We start from the raw sequence: 18,344 nt of genomic DNA on the forward strand, positions 1-18,344 counted from the left end.
CCAGTCTCAAAATTAAGGAAAAGATTCTTCTCTGCAACCAGCACAGCTTGGCAGTTATTACCCTCTACAAGTACTTCAGCTGAGCTGTATATAACATTTGAGGGAAAAGTGTTTGAATTAAAATCCTCGTCTAGTCTCATGGCATCCTGCATGCAGGTAACTTCTAGTGCAGAATATCCTAGTAATTATGCATACTCATGAATAAGAATGCCTATTACAAAACAGGAATTCTTACCAAAAAAAATTCTTACAGAAGTTCTGACAACTATTTTACTCTTTAAAATATGAGAAGTGAATTTAAAGTAAGTTCATCTAAATTAAGATGATTATAAGCAGTAATAAAAAACCACATCAGTAAGCATCTAGTACAGAGTATCCTTCACTTATTACTATGGTAAAACTGTAATTAAGTTATGAACACAAAATAAACACCATTAACGAACACTTAAATGGTCAGTCAAACTAATAAACCAACTAGCTGATTTATTTCAATTCTCAATAGTTACAAGGTGTGATGTTTGAATGCTGCTTTCTACCATCTGATAGCAAATACAAATTATCTTTTCCATAGTCCCTGTATCATTTTAAACATCAAAAAGATTGTGTTACAGAGATAAACTGTTTCTGCTTTAGCCCTTTTCAGTAATCCAGATAAAAAAAATAATAATTCTGTGTACATAATCCATATGACTGAGGCCACTTTCTCATCACCTTCAGGTACAATGACAAAGGGGCAATGACAAGCAATGGCTCTCTAATCTGGATCTCTGAAGGCAAAAAGAGCCCCTTAAAAATTAATCATAGTGACATTCAATTTAGCTAGAAGAACTGCCATACTGTGTAAAATAATTGTAAAAATAGTTTTTAAAACCCCATAAATTATAAAAACCATTCTAACCTTTTCCTCTTTCCGAGATATCTAAAAGGTTACCCTAATTTATCAGCAAAAGGAAAAATGTAAGATTTCACAAGTTCACACTCAAATACTTTCTCATTTTTTCATTTATATATATCCAAGTTCTTTGTAAGCAGCTAAAGGGTTTATAACTACCTAAATCCACATTATGATTTCCTTTTCTTCTCTCGCTTTTTTCTCTTCCCCAAGAAGAAAATAATGTTGAATTATTAACAACCACTAGCACACACAAACAGAATACAGGCGGTCACTTCATCCTTCTTAAGTAAAACCTCCTCAGTAAATAAAACCGAAAGAGTCAATGTCATCTGCAAATAAAAAGCAAGTATCCCTTATCAATTTAGATCAACACAGCCCTGATCAACACTGATTTATACCTACTGCACCCCTTGCTTCCCTTAGCTCAGAATTGCACAAAAAAACAGTAAAAAGAGCAGAGGTGGACATCATTTAGTTCAATTATCTTCATTCTTCCCACAATGGCCTGTGCAATACCCTCAGCTTCAAACTTGAGATATTTTTAATACATGTAGTAAGAAACTGTACTTTAGTATTTAAATCTTTATCAACCCAAAACTGTTCTTTTATCCAAGCCTCTTTAATTTTTTCTACAGGCTTACTAGACACAAAACTATCCGGAGAAACTGACAAAAGTGCTTTAATAAAGTTGCTTATGATTCATTGATCTTGAGTTTGGATTCTCCACCAGCCTCAGCACCAGCTACATTAAAGCAATGCTAGTGCTCTTTCAAAATTAAAATCTGATCTCTTCTTTCTGAAGCTACACTCAGAACTATAAAAATATCGTGTAGAGATACTGATGTTTGGTTTTATGTGTTTGATGACATTTTGCCCTTTTCCACCTCTGTTCTGCTTTACAACACACACTCCTAATTCAGAATAAGAAACAGGTTATCACATTTATTAAAAGAATTGCAGGTTCTACAAAATGCAATATTTAAAAGAGTCTAGGAAGCAAATACACTCCAAAAGTGATGTATTCATAACATGAACACAGTATGAATCCATTTAACAAGATTCTCTATTTCCCTGAGGAGAACTCCGAAATTACTGGTTTCTAAACTGCCAGGTTTATCTTTCATCAAAATACCCTGAAATATAAGAATTTGACTACCACCCAGTAATACATAAAGAAGCACATGAATACTAGGAAGCATTCATGTATTGTAAAAATAAAGAATGCCTAGGACAAGGATGAAGGCATACGCAGCTTCACAGTTTCCATCCAAGAAAATGGGACATTACAAAAGTTGTAATTTTAAGCTCTCCTATTCCTAAAAGCCTTGTATCATCCAAATGCAACAGGGACAGTCTTTAGAAGTCATATCATTATCCTAAAACAAAGTAAAACTTTTAGGTAAAACTACTGGTTTTAAGAAACAACATTATGTAATACTTTGATTTGATTATTACTCCCTCTCAAGTTTCCCTTAAATTAATAAAAAATTGTAGTAAAGATTTCCAGTTTTGCTGTCACACCTACTACATCTGTAATAAGTGTCCTTGAAAGGTTCTTCCAGGTCTACTGCATAGAGAATAGTAAAACAATAGCCTATAAAAAACTCAGATTTATTACTATTTTGCACTAATGAAATCTAGACTGCTTCTAAAATCAACCTAGATCTGTTCACACAATATTGCTTATAATCATATACAGACTATGGTAACTCTCCCAACTCACTATACTACAATATTCATGCACAAAATTTCTAAAATTCAAACACTACAAAACACCTTTAATTCCATTTGTCTTCTGCATCATTAATATACATCTGTGCCACTTTCTAGCCCACAAGCAAGGTTTTTACAAATCATCATATTGGCAAAAGAAAAAGTAGAGTAACTTCCCACCTAAGGCTTTTTAAATACACCATAAAAACCACGTGGTACCTAATGCAATTTCAAGTAATCAGAAGTGCACCACAAAAGTGTATGCAGTTCCTATAGAAGTATTATTTTTATTTCAGACCATTTTCAAAAAGATGTGACTGTTCCAACTTGCACTCATGCAAAGGTTTATCTTAGAAAATAAGTATGAAAAAATATGCTCACCAAAAATCCTTGCAAAAATATGAACTACTCTTAACCAATATAGGTAATAAATTAAAAATATTTCAAAAATCATAAATTCATAACAACATACTTTTTGAAATCAAACATACAGACGGTTGCACTGCCTGAGAACCAGAATAACCCAAAAAAGTACCTATCCTTGCTCTAAAACCACAATAACAGTCCTTACACATCTTCTGTGAAAAGAAGCAAGCAGGAGAAAATTACAAAATCAGATATTATTTCAGTATCAAAGAGGAAAAAAGGGTCAAGCAGGATTTTATAATGCCTTTTCACAGATATGATCTTCGTCAAGTTTTGAATGGTTGGTTGTGCATGCACATAAGATATATTTCACAGGGTAGATTTTTGGTTTTCTTTTTCGTTGTTGCCTTTGGGGATGAGGAGCTGCTACATAAATTGGCAGCAAAGGAGGATTTGGGTGGAAAGATCTCTTCTTGTCAGTGTATGTTGACATTCATAGAGAGATGCAAACAAGCACAGTCCACCTCCTGTTTTCAACCATCCCAGAAGATTGACACTTTTATCAGGTGGTAAGGAAGTCACAGGAGTCACAGGAACCCATTATAGGGAAACTCCAGGCAATTGAAATGTACTGAAATGCATTTTTCAGATTAATTAACAATTAAAAAGACGAAATATTAATTTTCTCTAACTTCAAAACGGAAATTAATAAACAACTTACACTTTAATTAAACTACTAATTCCTGTAACCATACCTGCCTTCTGCCCCTTCCTGCCCTAACTAGCACTAGCTTTCATTATGATAATTTTCTAACATTCACAATACTTCTTTGCTCACTAAGGTAAATTCTGTTAACTTGAAGCTTTTTACCATGCAAAATTTTTATCTAATACTGCCAAAATACTTTAACTAGTATAGTTAACTAGTATGGGTAATTAGATGTTTGTTTATTGTTTCAATTTTACAGGTAGGCACTCTCATCTTGTATAAACTCCCCCACAAATAACTTAAAGTTCTTATTTGGAATATTCCTAATTTCAGGCATTATCTTAGTAGCCCTGTTGCATACCATAATACATTCTATGTTTTAACCACAAAACACATGCTGTTTTGCTCTCTAGATACAAAATCTTAGTGGAAAGGGCAGCAAAATCAAGTTTTTTACCTCATGCCCATTATGAGCTCTATTGATACAGAGAATGTTGTCTTAACACTCAGATTTAACTGCCACTATCAGTAATTATTTTCAGAACAAAACAAAATATTCTAGCAATTAAATCATATTCCAGTCCTTCTGTCTTTGATCAGTAAACCCTAAAATAAATTATGTCTTTACTTTAAGATGTAAACTGGAGCAAAAGTAATCTTTTCTGTCTATTTGGATTTCTGAAGTTAAGAGGTGTTTTGTTTCTATAATGTATGCCCACAGCAGCAGTGATCTCTTCCAGGACGCAGATACTCAATCCATGGACTGCTGGTTAATGCCTCGTTTCAAACAGACACACTGCTACAAAACTATAAATGGGACAGTTTCAAAGCTGACAGCTATTTTCAACACAGCTTATTCTGTCTGGCAAACAAAGAAATGAGATACTGAAATTCTGTACCACATTATAATATAAAACTTTAATCATACAGGTTGACCAGGATATTTCTAAAACCTATTTATAATGTTTCTATGCAAACAGTACCAAGGGTTTGGCACAGTAAAAGTAATGAAAAGACCCTATATTGTCATGCATCATTTCCCTCAAAGTCCAGTACTTCACCAATCTTAGATTACTTCCAGAAAAAAGACTATGTCTTGAAGATCAATTTTGCATCTAATTCCAGCATCCTGACACCATTAATGGAATCATAGAGAAGGAATGTGGAAATACTGTAGCATGTTTAGAGTAGCTATAAAATTATGTTTTTATTTTTATAAATAATGGGAAATTATCAACAGTATAAGCTTCTACTTAAAATTTACCCACCAAAAAATTAATATTTATCTAAATATAGATAAGGTCAGTAAAATATTGAAAGGTATTTAGAAAAATCATCACTGTCTAAAATATAGTTTAGCCTCTACTTAGCACCTCCTGCCTCTACTGCCTCCTGCTTGCAAGACAAACAGTACCCTGTCACCAGTAAAATCATTACTCTTCTAGTCACTGTGTAATTTGAATGGGTTATATTTCAATGATTGTGCAATTGTAAGAATGGAGATGATCTGACTGTTTTACAAGCATTTCTACAAGTTTAGCAGCAAGGCAAGGAAGAAAACTTAGATAAAAGAATTTGTATAATGCAGCAATCTATTGCAGATCATCTTCAGCAAGTCAGCATTTATCTTTAGCAAGCAGTACAAATGTTTTCAGCAATTTTAAAATGAGCTCTTCCAATTACTGCATGCAGAAGTATAAAGAACTAGATGTTCTAATTTGTATGAATGTCATAATAATTGCACTTGTTTGAAGTTGGCATTGAGGGGTGAATCACCTACAGAACTCTGTTACTGTGACAGCAACACTTCCACACCATTAAATGACTTAAGTAATGATTACTTAGACCAGAAGTAAATGCACATTATTCATGTAAAGGTTTTGCAATATATTTTCATCTACTTATAGCACAGATTAAAACACTTATATATACTTTTAAATGTGAAATATAATTTTGCAAAAGCTCCCACCAACAACCCTTACAATTTAAATTCTGCTATTTCATATTTCAAACATTTCCTGAGCAGTTTTAATTACTTTGAGATCCTACCTGAGAGATTCTGCCATGCGCCTTAAGTCTTCATTTTGCTGCTTTAACCGTTCCAGCTTAGCAAGGATCTTGGACAATTCCCGGCTGGAGTGATCCGGGTGCTCGCTATCTCGTACCAGGTGTCCTCCAATATAGAACAGTAAAGTTCCCCAAGCAAAGAGGATGAGCATAATCCAACGCCAGGAACCAGTCCATGGCCGCATTTTCAGAAGTTCAATTCACTCCAGAGCTGCTTCCACTCACAAAACAGCAAACATTTTCTTAGCTTGGACAAAGGTGGACAATTCCAGCTCCTCTGCTTCAACACATTGTACCAGAGAAAAATTATTTTCAGTGTTTGTCTTACTGCAACTCCTTAAAGAAGATTCTTATTAGATTGTACATAGAAATAATTAATATTGCATCATTCTTCATTTATATTCTGTGGGAAAAAATAAAAGTGAATCTGAAATTATAATTCGGATATGTAAAAATGTAGTGGACTGCAAATGAGCTGAATGTATTGTCAATAATATTCAAGAATGACAATAGATGTTACTACTTTCTGTCACAAAGAAAAAAGCTTTTAACTTTCCACAGAACATTATGCTGAATTCACAAATGAATGACAAAGACTGTGCAATTAATTCTGGCTTTGAAACAGACAGAAGAAATGCTGCTTTTTATAAGAGAAATATTTACCATTTCATGTGTCATTTCAAACATTAAAATAGCTTAAAAGTCACTCTGGTAAACTTAACATTTTCCTTTACTATCAACAAATAGTTTTTATTTAATTACAAATATATCTTTTTTTACTTTTATTAACTTTTTTCTCTATTTTTATCATGACTGCCACTCTAACAAATGAGTTATAGTCATTTTAACAGTATATTCTGTTATTTGCAAGTATTTAAAAATCAGGCATGACTTTAGAAACACTTTTCTGCTGTTTCAAAACTATCAAACCTATTTTAACAAGTTGCTATTATTAAAACTATAAAAAAAAAGGCAAAAAATGCTCTAAAGGTAATACCTTCTCTCAGAAAAAAACCACCATGCCATTTTAAAAAATGCAAAATCACCTAATTTTCTACTTGGCAAAATATCATTCTACTAGGGAACAAACTTCCTCATCTACCTAGACCAAATTTTAACTGAGAGCATGTCCAGGGTCTTCTTGAAGTACTTCTCCCCTTTCTTCCTCTTTCTCAGTAATGTAACATTTCTACCTTTTTTAAAGGGCACATATATGCCATTCTGACTCAATTTTCAAAGTAACCCATTTTTTGAATTCTCAAATCTCCAAATCCACTATATTTCCTCTGAGATACCATCCATATCTACCTTTGCCCAAATTATTCTTTTCTGTTTGATCCTTCTTTCACCTTAATTTCTTTTTAATTTCTTTTAGTTATTTTATTCTGTTCCAACTCATTTAAAGCCTAGAACAAAATCTTCTCAAATTGCAATAACTTCCAAACTCACCCAGTTATGGAAATATGCCTGGAGCACACACTTCCAGTTACAATAGCTCTAACCTTGAAAATGATGAAAAATTTCTCAAGTTATCTGGAGAGGAGGGGTAGTTTATATATGTTTAAAAGAGGTAAAAACAAAAATTCCCTTATGACTTGTAAGATGGGATACAATTGTTTATACAGTACTTTGCAAGCAAAATATTGACCTTTCTTTTCCAATCTGCTTTTCATAAAATATAAGCTTAAGCAGACTCACAAATCAGGTATCTTCTTTGTCAGAGGCAGCGTTGGTCTGTCTCAAACAACAGTGTTTGTAGATCAGACAATCAAAAATCCACAAAATTGGTATAACAAGTCATCAGGAACAGATGGTATTCTTCCAACAGTTCTAAAGAAGTTAAAGAAAGCAATAGTTTAATTATTAACAGAGGTGTGCAACCTCTTACTCATAATGACTTTGTAGCAAACAAATGGAAAATTTAAAAGTAAACAGAATTATTTCTAAGAGCTACAGCAGGGAACCCTGCAATTACAGGCCAGGAAAAAATATATTTGTGTCAGCCAAACTGGCAGAAATAATAAGATGAAATAAATCTGCAGACATAAGGATGAAAGTAATCTAGGTAAAAAAGTACTAACATTACTTTTTCTAATACTAACATTACTCTCTAGTACTAGCGTTACTCTGCCCCATAAATTTATTCAAGTTCTTTTGAAGATGTAAACAAGCACACAGAGAAAACAGAACCAGTTCTAATTGTTACATAATCGATTTGGTCAATGTGGATTTTCAAATGGCATTCAACAAGATCCCCAAATTGTTCCAAAACACCTAAGCTGAATGGAAGAAGAAAGATCATCATGTGAGTCCTCATCCCATAGAAGAGAAGAAATGTACAGTAAGACCAGACAATCAGTTTGAACAGAAAGAGTGAGCAGGGACCTCTCTGCACCCACAGCAGACTCCATACAGCTTGACATACTCATAAGTGTTTGGACAACAAGGTGAAACATGAGGTGAAAAAGTCTGATAGAAATGATCTGGAGGTCATCAAGATGTTTAATGAGGAAAAAAATCTGTTCATCAGTGTGTAGAGTTGTGTATAGATGATCTTTGAGGCCTATTAGGAATGGACTTTAGCTGTGATTGGTAATTCTATGAAATATCAGTTCAGCATTGGGCTAAACGCAACAAAATCCTCACAGGTTTTATGAGACTTCTATCAATCTCTGAAGATGTCATTGTTCTTTTCATAAGTTAGGTCACAGTAGAGTTAAATATAAAGTAAAGATGCCAAACTAGCTGAATGAATAGGAAGAACATTCTGAAAAAAACACTAAAAAGCCTGTATCTCAAATGTGGTGTATCTAATTATACATGAGTTCCAGCAGCACTTAACTATCAACTTTGTACGGTAATGTGGCTTTCACACCAATTCTTTTATTTCATACTGTTCTGGAGATGCAAAATGTCAACGTATTTGACATTTTCTCAAAGTATTTGACATTCCACAGATGAGGTAACCAGGATCCCTGGATGTGCCCTCCCTGGAAGAGTTCAAAGCCAGGCTGGATGGGACTTCGAGCAACCTGATCTAGTGGCATCCTGCTCATGCAGGGCAGCTGGAACTAAATGCCTCTTTCAGGTTCCTTCCAACGAAACCATTCTGTGATTCATTATTTCAAAGTTCACACAAGGTCCTTATATAAATCAAAACACAGGAAAAATCATCACATTTTTGAAACTGTGCCATCTTTATAGCTTTATAGGTTTCTGAAAGATCTCCACATGCAGACGTATGCCACAACTATCTGCCTGACAAAGTCAAGATGCAATGTCAATATTTATACTTGTTTAATTTTCTACAGCTGTTTATGAGGTTTCATGCTGTAAACTAAATTCAAGACTGCCAAGACTGAGCCTTGAGTTGGTAAAAAAACCCACAGCAGCAGTCCACAAATGCAGCAATTCAAACTTGTCATGGATGATAACATGGTTAACACCATCTGACATTGAATATGTAATAAGATTCCACCAAACCTAAAAGGTGGGGCAGAGAAGTACCAATAAATATATTTTATTAAGCAATACACAGAAAAATACCTAAATAGCAGTTGTTAGTGTTATTATAAATTTATGTTATAATTATATAGTGAAGGTCCTTTATCTAAGAATATTATGTTACTTTTATTTTACCAGAGAAAGCCATAAATTTTAATTTAGTAGTTAGTTATCCTCTGAGATTTACCATAATTTCTTGTCTTACATTTGATTAGGTTTACCCAAACCCTTGCATTTTCCAGGGCATAAATGCATCACATAGTATATTGGTAATTAAGTAATTTTTTTCCTTCAATTTTAGGTTAGTTTTCAAATGAAATGATTAGTTTTCAAATGAAATTTCAAATGATTAGATTTCAAATGAAAGGACATCTAGCTTAAATAAGGTTCTTTTTGATGTACTATTTCAAACATGCTTTCAATAGTAAATTCAGTGACGCAGTGTGTATTTTCTCCTTGTGTATTTTTGTTTCCTACAGAATTACGGCCCCAGAATAGCATTATGATTTCTCTTGGCAATGTATAGTTTCAAGTTATTTTAGATTAAATTCAAAGCAAACTAAGCAAGTCTACTTTTGGCTCAACCACCTACTGGCCTAGGAAAAAAGTAAATCTTATGTAAGCTGAAAAGGAGAAAATTACTCAAGAAGTCAAACACACATATCACTACAGCTAACATATACAGGACTACATTTAAGGCATGTACATCACCTAAAATTGTGCAATGTACAAAACATTAAATTCATCCCACTCTAAGAGCTACTACAATCACTTACCACTAACTGTGAAACACTCAAAAAGCATGTTACACCAGACATACATCTTAGTTTGAACTCTCAGAACATTGTTCATTTCCCTTAAAAGTAAACTTAAACTAGTGTTTTAAGATTTCACTAACAAAAATTACCTTCTTAGGAAACCATTCTACTCTAAGTAATGTTAGCCTGTTGTGCTCTCATAAAAATGAAAATTAAAAGCAACCTTCTGATTCCCCTTCCTATTTAAGAATAATGTGATGGCACAGCCTCTGACAAAGGATTAGAGCCTAAGGAAATAATCCTTTTAGGATATTAAAATAAAACTAAGGATCAAAGGACAAAAGTAACAAGTAAATCCTTCTGTAGTGTTTGATAAAAATAAGCAAACCTTACAGATATTATTCACAGTGTATGCAATGCATTCTTTATGAAGACTGACACAGTAATTGAATCAAAATTCTGCATATAACACAAGGAATTTCTGGTGTCTCATACGAAACATATACTTGCTTTTCTCTCTTGGATCTGCCTAGTGTGATGTATCTCAAAACAAGATTTCTCTTGTCGTGGCTGCATTGCTCTGGCAGTCAGCAACCATTTTACAAGGACATAATACATTCAAATCTTTTTGCATCTACCTCTCTTCAAATTTATAAGCTCCTATCTTATATACAGAAATTCTTATTTTTCATCCTTTTTATCTTATTACACTTTATCCCATTCTACCACTGTAGTATACCACATAAAATACTCTTGTACATTTTTCTGATCCCATCAGAACCCTCCTCTATTTCGTGGCCTACATTTCATTATAAACTACTATATTTTTGTGACATTGTCACTATTGAAAACATCCAAGATGAATAACACATGTAATCCACTGCAATAACAGGGTCTCTCCTCCAGGCTGATACTCTTCCTTGCAGCAAAAGTCCCTGTCACTTCAGCCCTTCAGCTACTTCTTTTTCCAACAAATGATTCTACTTTTCATCCACAATTTCTCTCATTCAATATAGAACTTTCAATGTGCCAAGAAATGCTGAAAGGGATACGTACACATTATCTCCTCAACTGTGTTTCACTGGGAAATTGACCCCATTGAAACAGTTAGTAAGTAAACCAAAAATAATACAGATCAAAAAATCTTTGATAACAAATCCATGCTGCATTTATCTAATTTCCCATTTATATCTACCTCTACTTTGTTAACCATCATTTATTTGAAATTTTTCTCTATGTTTTGCTACTGTAATCAAGCCAGGACTGGTAATTATTTCTGGTTCTAGCATTCATATATATCAATCCCAAGAGACCTTTTCCCATTAAGCTGCAAACATTTTTAGAATCATGACTGGAAACAATTTGGAAAGCATTTCATTCACCTGTAACTTTTTAATTACCTTTAGTAACATATAGATTGCATATATTGTTTTCTTCAACTAGAGAACAGAAACCCATTGACAGAGCATGCATTACTGTTTGTGTTCTAAAACTATCCAAAATTAACTTCATTTAGTTTCCTAGTCAAGCTCACTGGTGTAGTCATATTTTTTCTCCCCATAAAACCTACCCACTTCTTTTTTTCTGGAACAAGAACATAAAATCCATAGTATTCCATACATATAGTTAATTATTGTAGAAATTTACTTATTTTTTCTTAACTTCTATTCACATATATCAGAGGCCATAAGTAGATATAATAATTAGACTCACTCACTATTTACTTGAACATCCACAACTCCCTCTTTATTAGCGTTTCTCTCTGTAAAAGTCTAATTTTATATCTGTACAGATTGCTCTGAGCAATTTGCATGATATTCTCTTCATATAGTCCCTTATAATTGTATATTAATAAATAAGGACTATGCATCTGATACAATCAGCAGATTACTCTCAAATTAAACATTTGAGAAGGAAGAGATGGTACTGAGGGACTTCCTTAACTGTGTGAAAGCTGCAGGCCCACTCATTTGGCTAGAAAACAAAATCTTAAACAATCAGAACAAGCTCTGGAGAAAGATACAATGTGATTTATCCTTCCTGAAATTTTGCTGAAGAGGTTCTGTCACTGAATGTAGAAGCTTGATGATTTTTCAGATTTACAGAGATTATGAAAAAGGTAAATTGCTGGGACTTGAGGAATTAATACCTTGAGTCTAAAAGCAAGATTATCAACTTGAGAAGAGTCATCTGAAGATACATTTAGCAGCTTTAGCACAATATATATTATAATACAGACAAAACGTTCAAAGCAGGGGAATGTAGGGGAAGACTCCGGTATTACTTTGGAGCCTATAGTGTGTATTTGATGTAAAATGCTCAGCTGAGCAGCACACAAACTATTTTCCATTTAATCGTGTAACATTTTATACCTGAAAATAACTTTGCAAAAATTTGAAATGAAAACATCTTCAGAATAGAAGGCAGAGGAATAAACAAATATTCAGAATGACCAATTAGTAATCTTGTGCCAAATTTATCTTCCTTTAGGAATTCAATATTTACTGATGCAACTTAAATAAATCAATAGGATGAACACATGTAGAATACAAAGTGAGAGATCATCAACAGCTCAAGAGTTCCTGCATTTGCAACCAAAGTAGCATCAATAAGTTCCCTACAAGACTGATGATCAGTGAAGACACAACAGAAATCACCAAACCAAGGTGGCTACTGCTTTTTTCAAGTTCTTAAGGTGGTATGTAGCAGAAAAACTGAAGCTGAGAGAATATAAGTGCAATTTCCCTCACAAGTCTAAATTCAATCAGAATCATGTACGAAAGTAATTAAGGAATGTATGAAATTATTTCCTATAAGCCTCCACTTCCTCCATCAGTGATCCCTAACTACCACAAATACAGGAGTTGTTATCAAGAATAATAGTATTTGAAGCACTGAACAAGGTCTTAGTTCTTTCAACCCGGAAGAATTTCTAATATTACTTTCTATTTTATTATATTCTTTTACATTACCTCCTTGCTGTTCAAAATGGTACAAATTACTCAGGTGATTTCTGGATTTTTATCTTTTGCAAGTCTAAATATCCACCATTAAGAAAAAAAAAAACAGAAACAAAACAAAAATGAAGCCAAAATAAACAAAAAAAAGCCCACAAAACCAAAACCCATACACTCAGGAAGTTTCACATCAATAAATTAATCAGATGTTAATGACAATGATTCCTCAAAAAAAAAACAAAAAGAAAAAAGTGGTTATAATAAATACAAATGTTTGATGCAAAATTTTTGAAAAAGTAGAAAGTAGAAAAGATCGATTCAAAATATCTAGAAAAATAAATCTGCAGGACAATTGCTAGTTATTTGTTTTTCATGGTCAAAAAACCAGTTCATTACTAAAAGTTCCCATGATAGCTTATTTTATTAAACATGTCACATTGGATTAGATTTATTTAGTGCATCACACAGTCACACTGGTGAAAGTGCAGCAAAAAGTGTGAGTGAAATCTCCATCCTGGGAGGCTGGGCAAAGACCCAAGCAATGCACTCCAATCAACCCTACTTTGATCACTGGTGTTGGGCTAGAAGATTCCCAAAGAAACTTTCTAAGGCCAGACATTATGTGATTCCATGAAATAAAATAACTTCTACAGCCTTTGGTGTGTAAAAAATATTATTCTAAAAGGCGTAACATGCAAACATACAATGTATTTTATCAGTCACATAAACAGCAGTCCATTTTAAAAAATCCTAACTTGGTAACACATACGAAGAAGGGCTTACCCTGTCCATAGCAGAAGGAAGGAAACACAACTGCATCATGGAGGTTGGAGGTTAACATGTAATTCCACTATTCCAGCAGTCAGTGAGATTAGTAACTGTTTAAAGAAAAAAAATTCCCTTTAATTCCACGTTCTGTAAGAACAACTTCCTTTTGATTTATTCTTCATCATAACAGTGAGAAAGAATCTGTTTTCTTTTAAAATACCACATTTTCTGCTTGTTATTTAGCTAATCACAGATTATCCACAAAGATCAAACACTCAATCAGAATATTTTTAACTACCATCTTTCATTAAATCTAGATTAAGATACAATGTGATCTAGCAACCAAAGAATTAAATCAAAGAATATTTTAGGCTCTGTATTGATTTTATAATACAGAAAAGTCAGTTTCACCAGGCCCCAATTTTCCTTGTTAATATTTGCCAACTTCAAAATTATGTTTGAAGTTGATTCATTAATATTTACAGATACCATCAAATTTGCAGCTGAAAGATGTTATACATGTTGAATAAAATATATATATCTGCATAATCAATTAAAGTAGTTCAGCCATTTAGCAGTTTTGTCAAGTAATTGTTTACCCATCTCTAAGCATTACTCCCTGTTTAAAATATCAGGCAAAATTTTTAAATGGAAAAAAAATTAAAAATAAAATCCAAGATAGATTATTTAACCTTCATTTTAATAAAAATAATAGAAGACTATTAATATATTCTCTCATATGTTTTTTATTTATTTATATTTTTGTATTTTGTATTTTTATCATTTATAAAAACTATAAATATGTTAAGGAAACCTTGAAAAGAATTTTCTTTCAATCAGAATTTTAAAGGTCACTAAAATAACACTGGAAAAATCACAGATCTGGAAATTTGGAGAAAACAAAATACAAATAAGTTGAACAACTGTTTAAAAGTATTACATAGTAAAAGAATACAACTCCCAAAATTTCAAGGAAATTCCTGCTATCTTCCAAAGAAACATAAGCTTTCTTCATGCAGTTCAAGGCTTAAACGCACTGAATGAACTGTGAGCAAGTAGAAGCAACAGTACACTCACAATGATAATGTGGGCAGAGAAAACCCTGTAAATTTTTTTTCCTTTTCTTCTTTTTTTCCTATTCACTGAGTTTGCAAAACTTAAAGAGTTAATTATCCTGTTACTCTATTAAAACTGAGCACTTTTCCAATTAAAAAACATTTCATTTCCTTTGAGGAGCTAGTTACATAGAGACCGCCTAAGGTGAACTACATAAAAATAATGCCAAATTCAGCGTTCTATGTCCCTATAGTTACTAAATTTATTTCTACTGGAAGAAAAAAAACGTAAAGCACACAGGCAGAATAACAAAAAACACAACTGAGTTAAGTACTAATCCTACTTCAACTACACAGCTTCTGGTCAGAGATAAAAAACAAACTATCCAAACACCAATTTAGGTACTTTTAGTGTCAGAGACCAAATATTCCTCAAAATTATGCTACATGAACACTTAAAGGTTCAGTTATCACGACAGCAGTGGCTCAGAGAAGTCCATAGACACAGCACTTGGGGGCTTTTGAGCTAAAGCTATACATAGAACACTGAGCTTGAAAGAGTTTATCAGGAGTTAAAAATCTAATCAGAAGTAATTACTTTTCTAAACTAGATTAAAGAATCAACAGTATATCAACAGTTTGAAAATAATAAATACTCCATATTAGATACAGTAATAAATATAAGTGCTTATAATTCTTGTAACATAGTACACTTGAAAGCTTCTAAAAAGATACAGTAATTTCTCTTTTTTTTTTAAATCAATGTTATTATGAACAAAAGAGGGAACTGTACCTTGAAAGAAAAAAAGCAGCGTACTTGTCAAATATATACAAGATTTTCTGTCAAACAGACAAAAACCTATTGGTGATTCTTCTTTTAGAATGACAAAGGAGTCAATTACAGAAACAATGCACTCCTCCAAGGAAATTACATATATGGATTCATTTTAATAAGCAATGGATAAAGCAGTGTTCACTTTTACAGTCCTTTTTAACTACTAAGATAATACATTAACCAGAAACACATGAAGTGAAACGTTACCTTCATTTAATCTGAACTAATGAAATGTCTTTGTAAGACAAAAATTACCTCAGAAAATGGACGAGACAATCATATGATAGTAAGGGTTTATTTTCTCTTGTTTACTTACTGTATTGACTCCACAGAATCCTATTCTAATAAAACACAGTTGATGAATAATAAAAATTCAAACCTCTAACATCAAGCATGATCTTCCTCCACAGCCATAAATTAATAATCTACTGCTAATCCTTGCAGAAGCCTCATTCAAAAAAAAAAAAAAAATCAGGAAGAGAATCTTTGGAAGCAGTGAAGTAAAAGAACAGTGTATGGAAGTTAGAAGGACGTAACTTATGTGTTATAAAAAGAAAGAATTTGTGACATTGAATTGTTTCTTACTCTTGTGAATAAACACATAACAAACTCTGGGGATTAGGAGGTCCACCTGGATAAATTTAGCTCATGAGGTAGGAGAAAGTAGTTCCTAAACACGTGCAAAACAGATAAAGGAAACAGGCACTGAAACAGATTATTTCATTAAATAAAGGATTCCAAATTGCTTATTCCCTTTTAATTAAAGCACCAAAAATGCTTTCAAAAACATACAGTAGCTGAATCAAGAGGCTGAACAGAATAGGGCTTTCTGCTCTGTGTTAGTCATTGTAGAGTTAACAAACAGAAATGGTGCAGTCCTTTCTTAACAGAACTTAGTAGAACATTTGCCTCCTGTTTCAGTGCTCATCTGGGACCAAAGTACAGCCACCTCTCCTTGGGGAAAGCGCAGCTCCCTATCAGTAGAATAATCTGGATGCCTTGGGAAAGGGACAGTGAAGGAGAAAAAAAACAATGGACAACCTTAAGGTAATATTTGACTTTTCCATTCTTGTTTCTGCTGAAGTGCTCCACTAAACTTTCTTTTCTTTTCCATCTGCTTCCCTGTGTCATTCCTTAATGGCTGCAAACATCAGAAGCAAGATCAGAAGTAAGATCTCTTCTCTTTTGGCTGGCATCAAAGCAACATGCAAAAATCTAATAACCAGGAAACTTAACATCAGTCTGTTCACAACTCAGCTGGATGTTTATAAATCAAGATAAAAAACAGGCAGATGAGAGAGCTGCTGAGTTTGTAATAGTTATGCAAAAATGCATGACACTTGGCAGCCATAAGTAAACTGAAGTGATATTCCAAGAGGTTTTGCAATATCAAAGTATAGTGAAGGCTATACAGTATTCAGATGCTGGGAGGAAAAAAAATAGTCACAGAACTGAGCTGCAAGACTTTCTTCTTATATATGGCAGGCTCGGAGACTGGGAGATTTGACACAAATGCCAGAATACAGTTTTGAGTGGGCCACATCAGAGAAAGAATGTCAAATGGGATCATTAACTAAATAATCAGACTTGCTTTTGTATTACCATTTCCTTGTTCAAATTGAACCATGTTTGATGCAGTACTTTTATTAGAGCAAGACAAATTTTACTGGGGATTGCAAATAGTAACATTGCCACATGATAAAAAAGTATCTACCTTAACTTTAATTGCACTGTGTCAGCCTGCAAAAATTTCTCATGGCACTCCAGTTTCCTTTTACTTCGGATACAGAACTTTACACACTAAAAAGCACAAAAAAAGGCACCTAATGAGCTAATTCAAGTAGCAATTTACTTACATTAGTATATAGGTTCATGCTGTCTAATTTACATTGGTTTACAGCTTTTGTAGAGCTTCATGCCACCAAAAGTTGATTGCTTTCTGCATGTGGTCCTCACCATCACCATGGCTCAAGTATACCACTGATCTAAGATCTATCCATTTATTTAAACGTGAAGGAACTGAAAAACTCAAAGCACTTTGTACAACAGTAAGGCTAAGAATAAAACAGAGCTATGAAGTTGTAAGTCAAAATCTCACATAATGCTGCCAATGTCTTTTCCTCCCAAAATTGGCATGACACATTATTAAGGAAAAATGACAGATGAGTTTAAAACTTGCTGAGTTTAAAACACCTTTGAAAGTATTAGCTTCTTGCTCAGCTCCTTTTATGTTCTTTTAAACTTAAAGTATTAAGTTTACTCTGTTAATCAGAATTCTCATTTTTATTTATAACAACTATCCCTAATGCATATATTTGCTGTCAAACCATGGAGAGTATTAGCAACTATCAGCTTTAATCAGTTAGTTATTTTCTTTTATTTGTAAGATAGCATATTTGAGTCTCTGTGCCCAGATATATACAATGTTTTCAACAGCAATTAAAGCAAGCTTGATGTTTTTTACCAAAGAATACTTTATCTTATAAGCTAAACATTCTAAAAATAATATTTTAAATTCATTTTCCATATAAGGTCTGTAATTCTTAAAGCAATATTAATACTTTGGAGTAACAAAATACTTAAAAGCTTAATTTGTGTAAGTTCTGAAAGGTAATTCTAGTGAAATCCCATTAAAGTATTTCAGACTGATAGTAAGTAACAAAATGCAGGATTTTAAATCACCATTTGAATCAATTTCAAAGTCAAGCAACTGTTTC

The 18,344-nt window shown here is 33.1% G+C and overlaps 1 protein-coding gene across 11 annotated transcripts in view; it reads right to left on the bottom strand.

The window, feature by feature from the left end:
* Positions 1-18,344, bottom strand: part of FUT8 (fucosyltransferase 8) — a 97,248-nt gene that overhangs the window by 41,954 nt on the left and 36,950 nt on the right. For 6 of the 11 annotated variants that reach the window (XM_021533253.3, XM_021533254.3, XM_085580257.1 and 3 more), the window contains 3 exons: positions 13,753-13,847; positions 7,449-7,580; positions 5,733-6,153 (listed from right to left, as the gene is read on the bottom strand). In XM_021533253.3, the coding sequence (XP_021388928.1) occupies positions 5,733-5,935 (203 nt within the window). In that variant the 5' untranslated portion in view covers positions 5,936-6,153; positions 7,449-7,580; positions 13,753-13,847. The remainder of the gene's footprint in view (positions 1-5,732; positions 6,154-7,448; positions 7,581-13,752; positions 13,848-18,344) is intronic. The other 5 variants (XM_021533259.3, XM_085580260.1, XM_085580262.1 and 2 more) reach the window with 2 other exon arrangements.

The sequence above is a fragment of the Lonchura striata genome, chromosome 5 (genome assembly GCF_050655825.1).
Source record: "Lonchura striata isolate lonStrDom1 chromosome 5, ASM5065582v1, whole genome shotgun sequence".
Taxonomy (NCBI): Eukaryota; Metazoa; Chordata; class Aves; order Passeriformes; family Estrildidae; genus Lonchura; species Lonchura striata.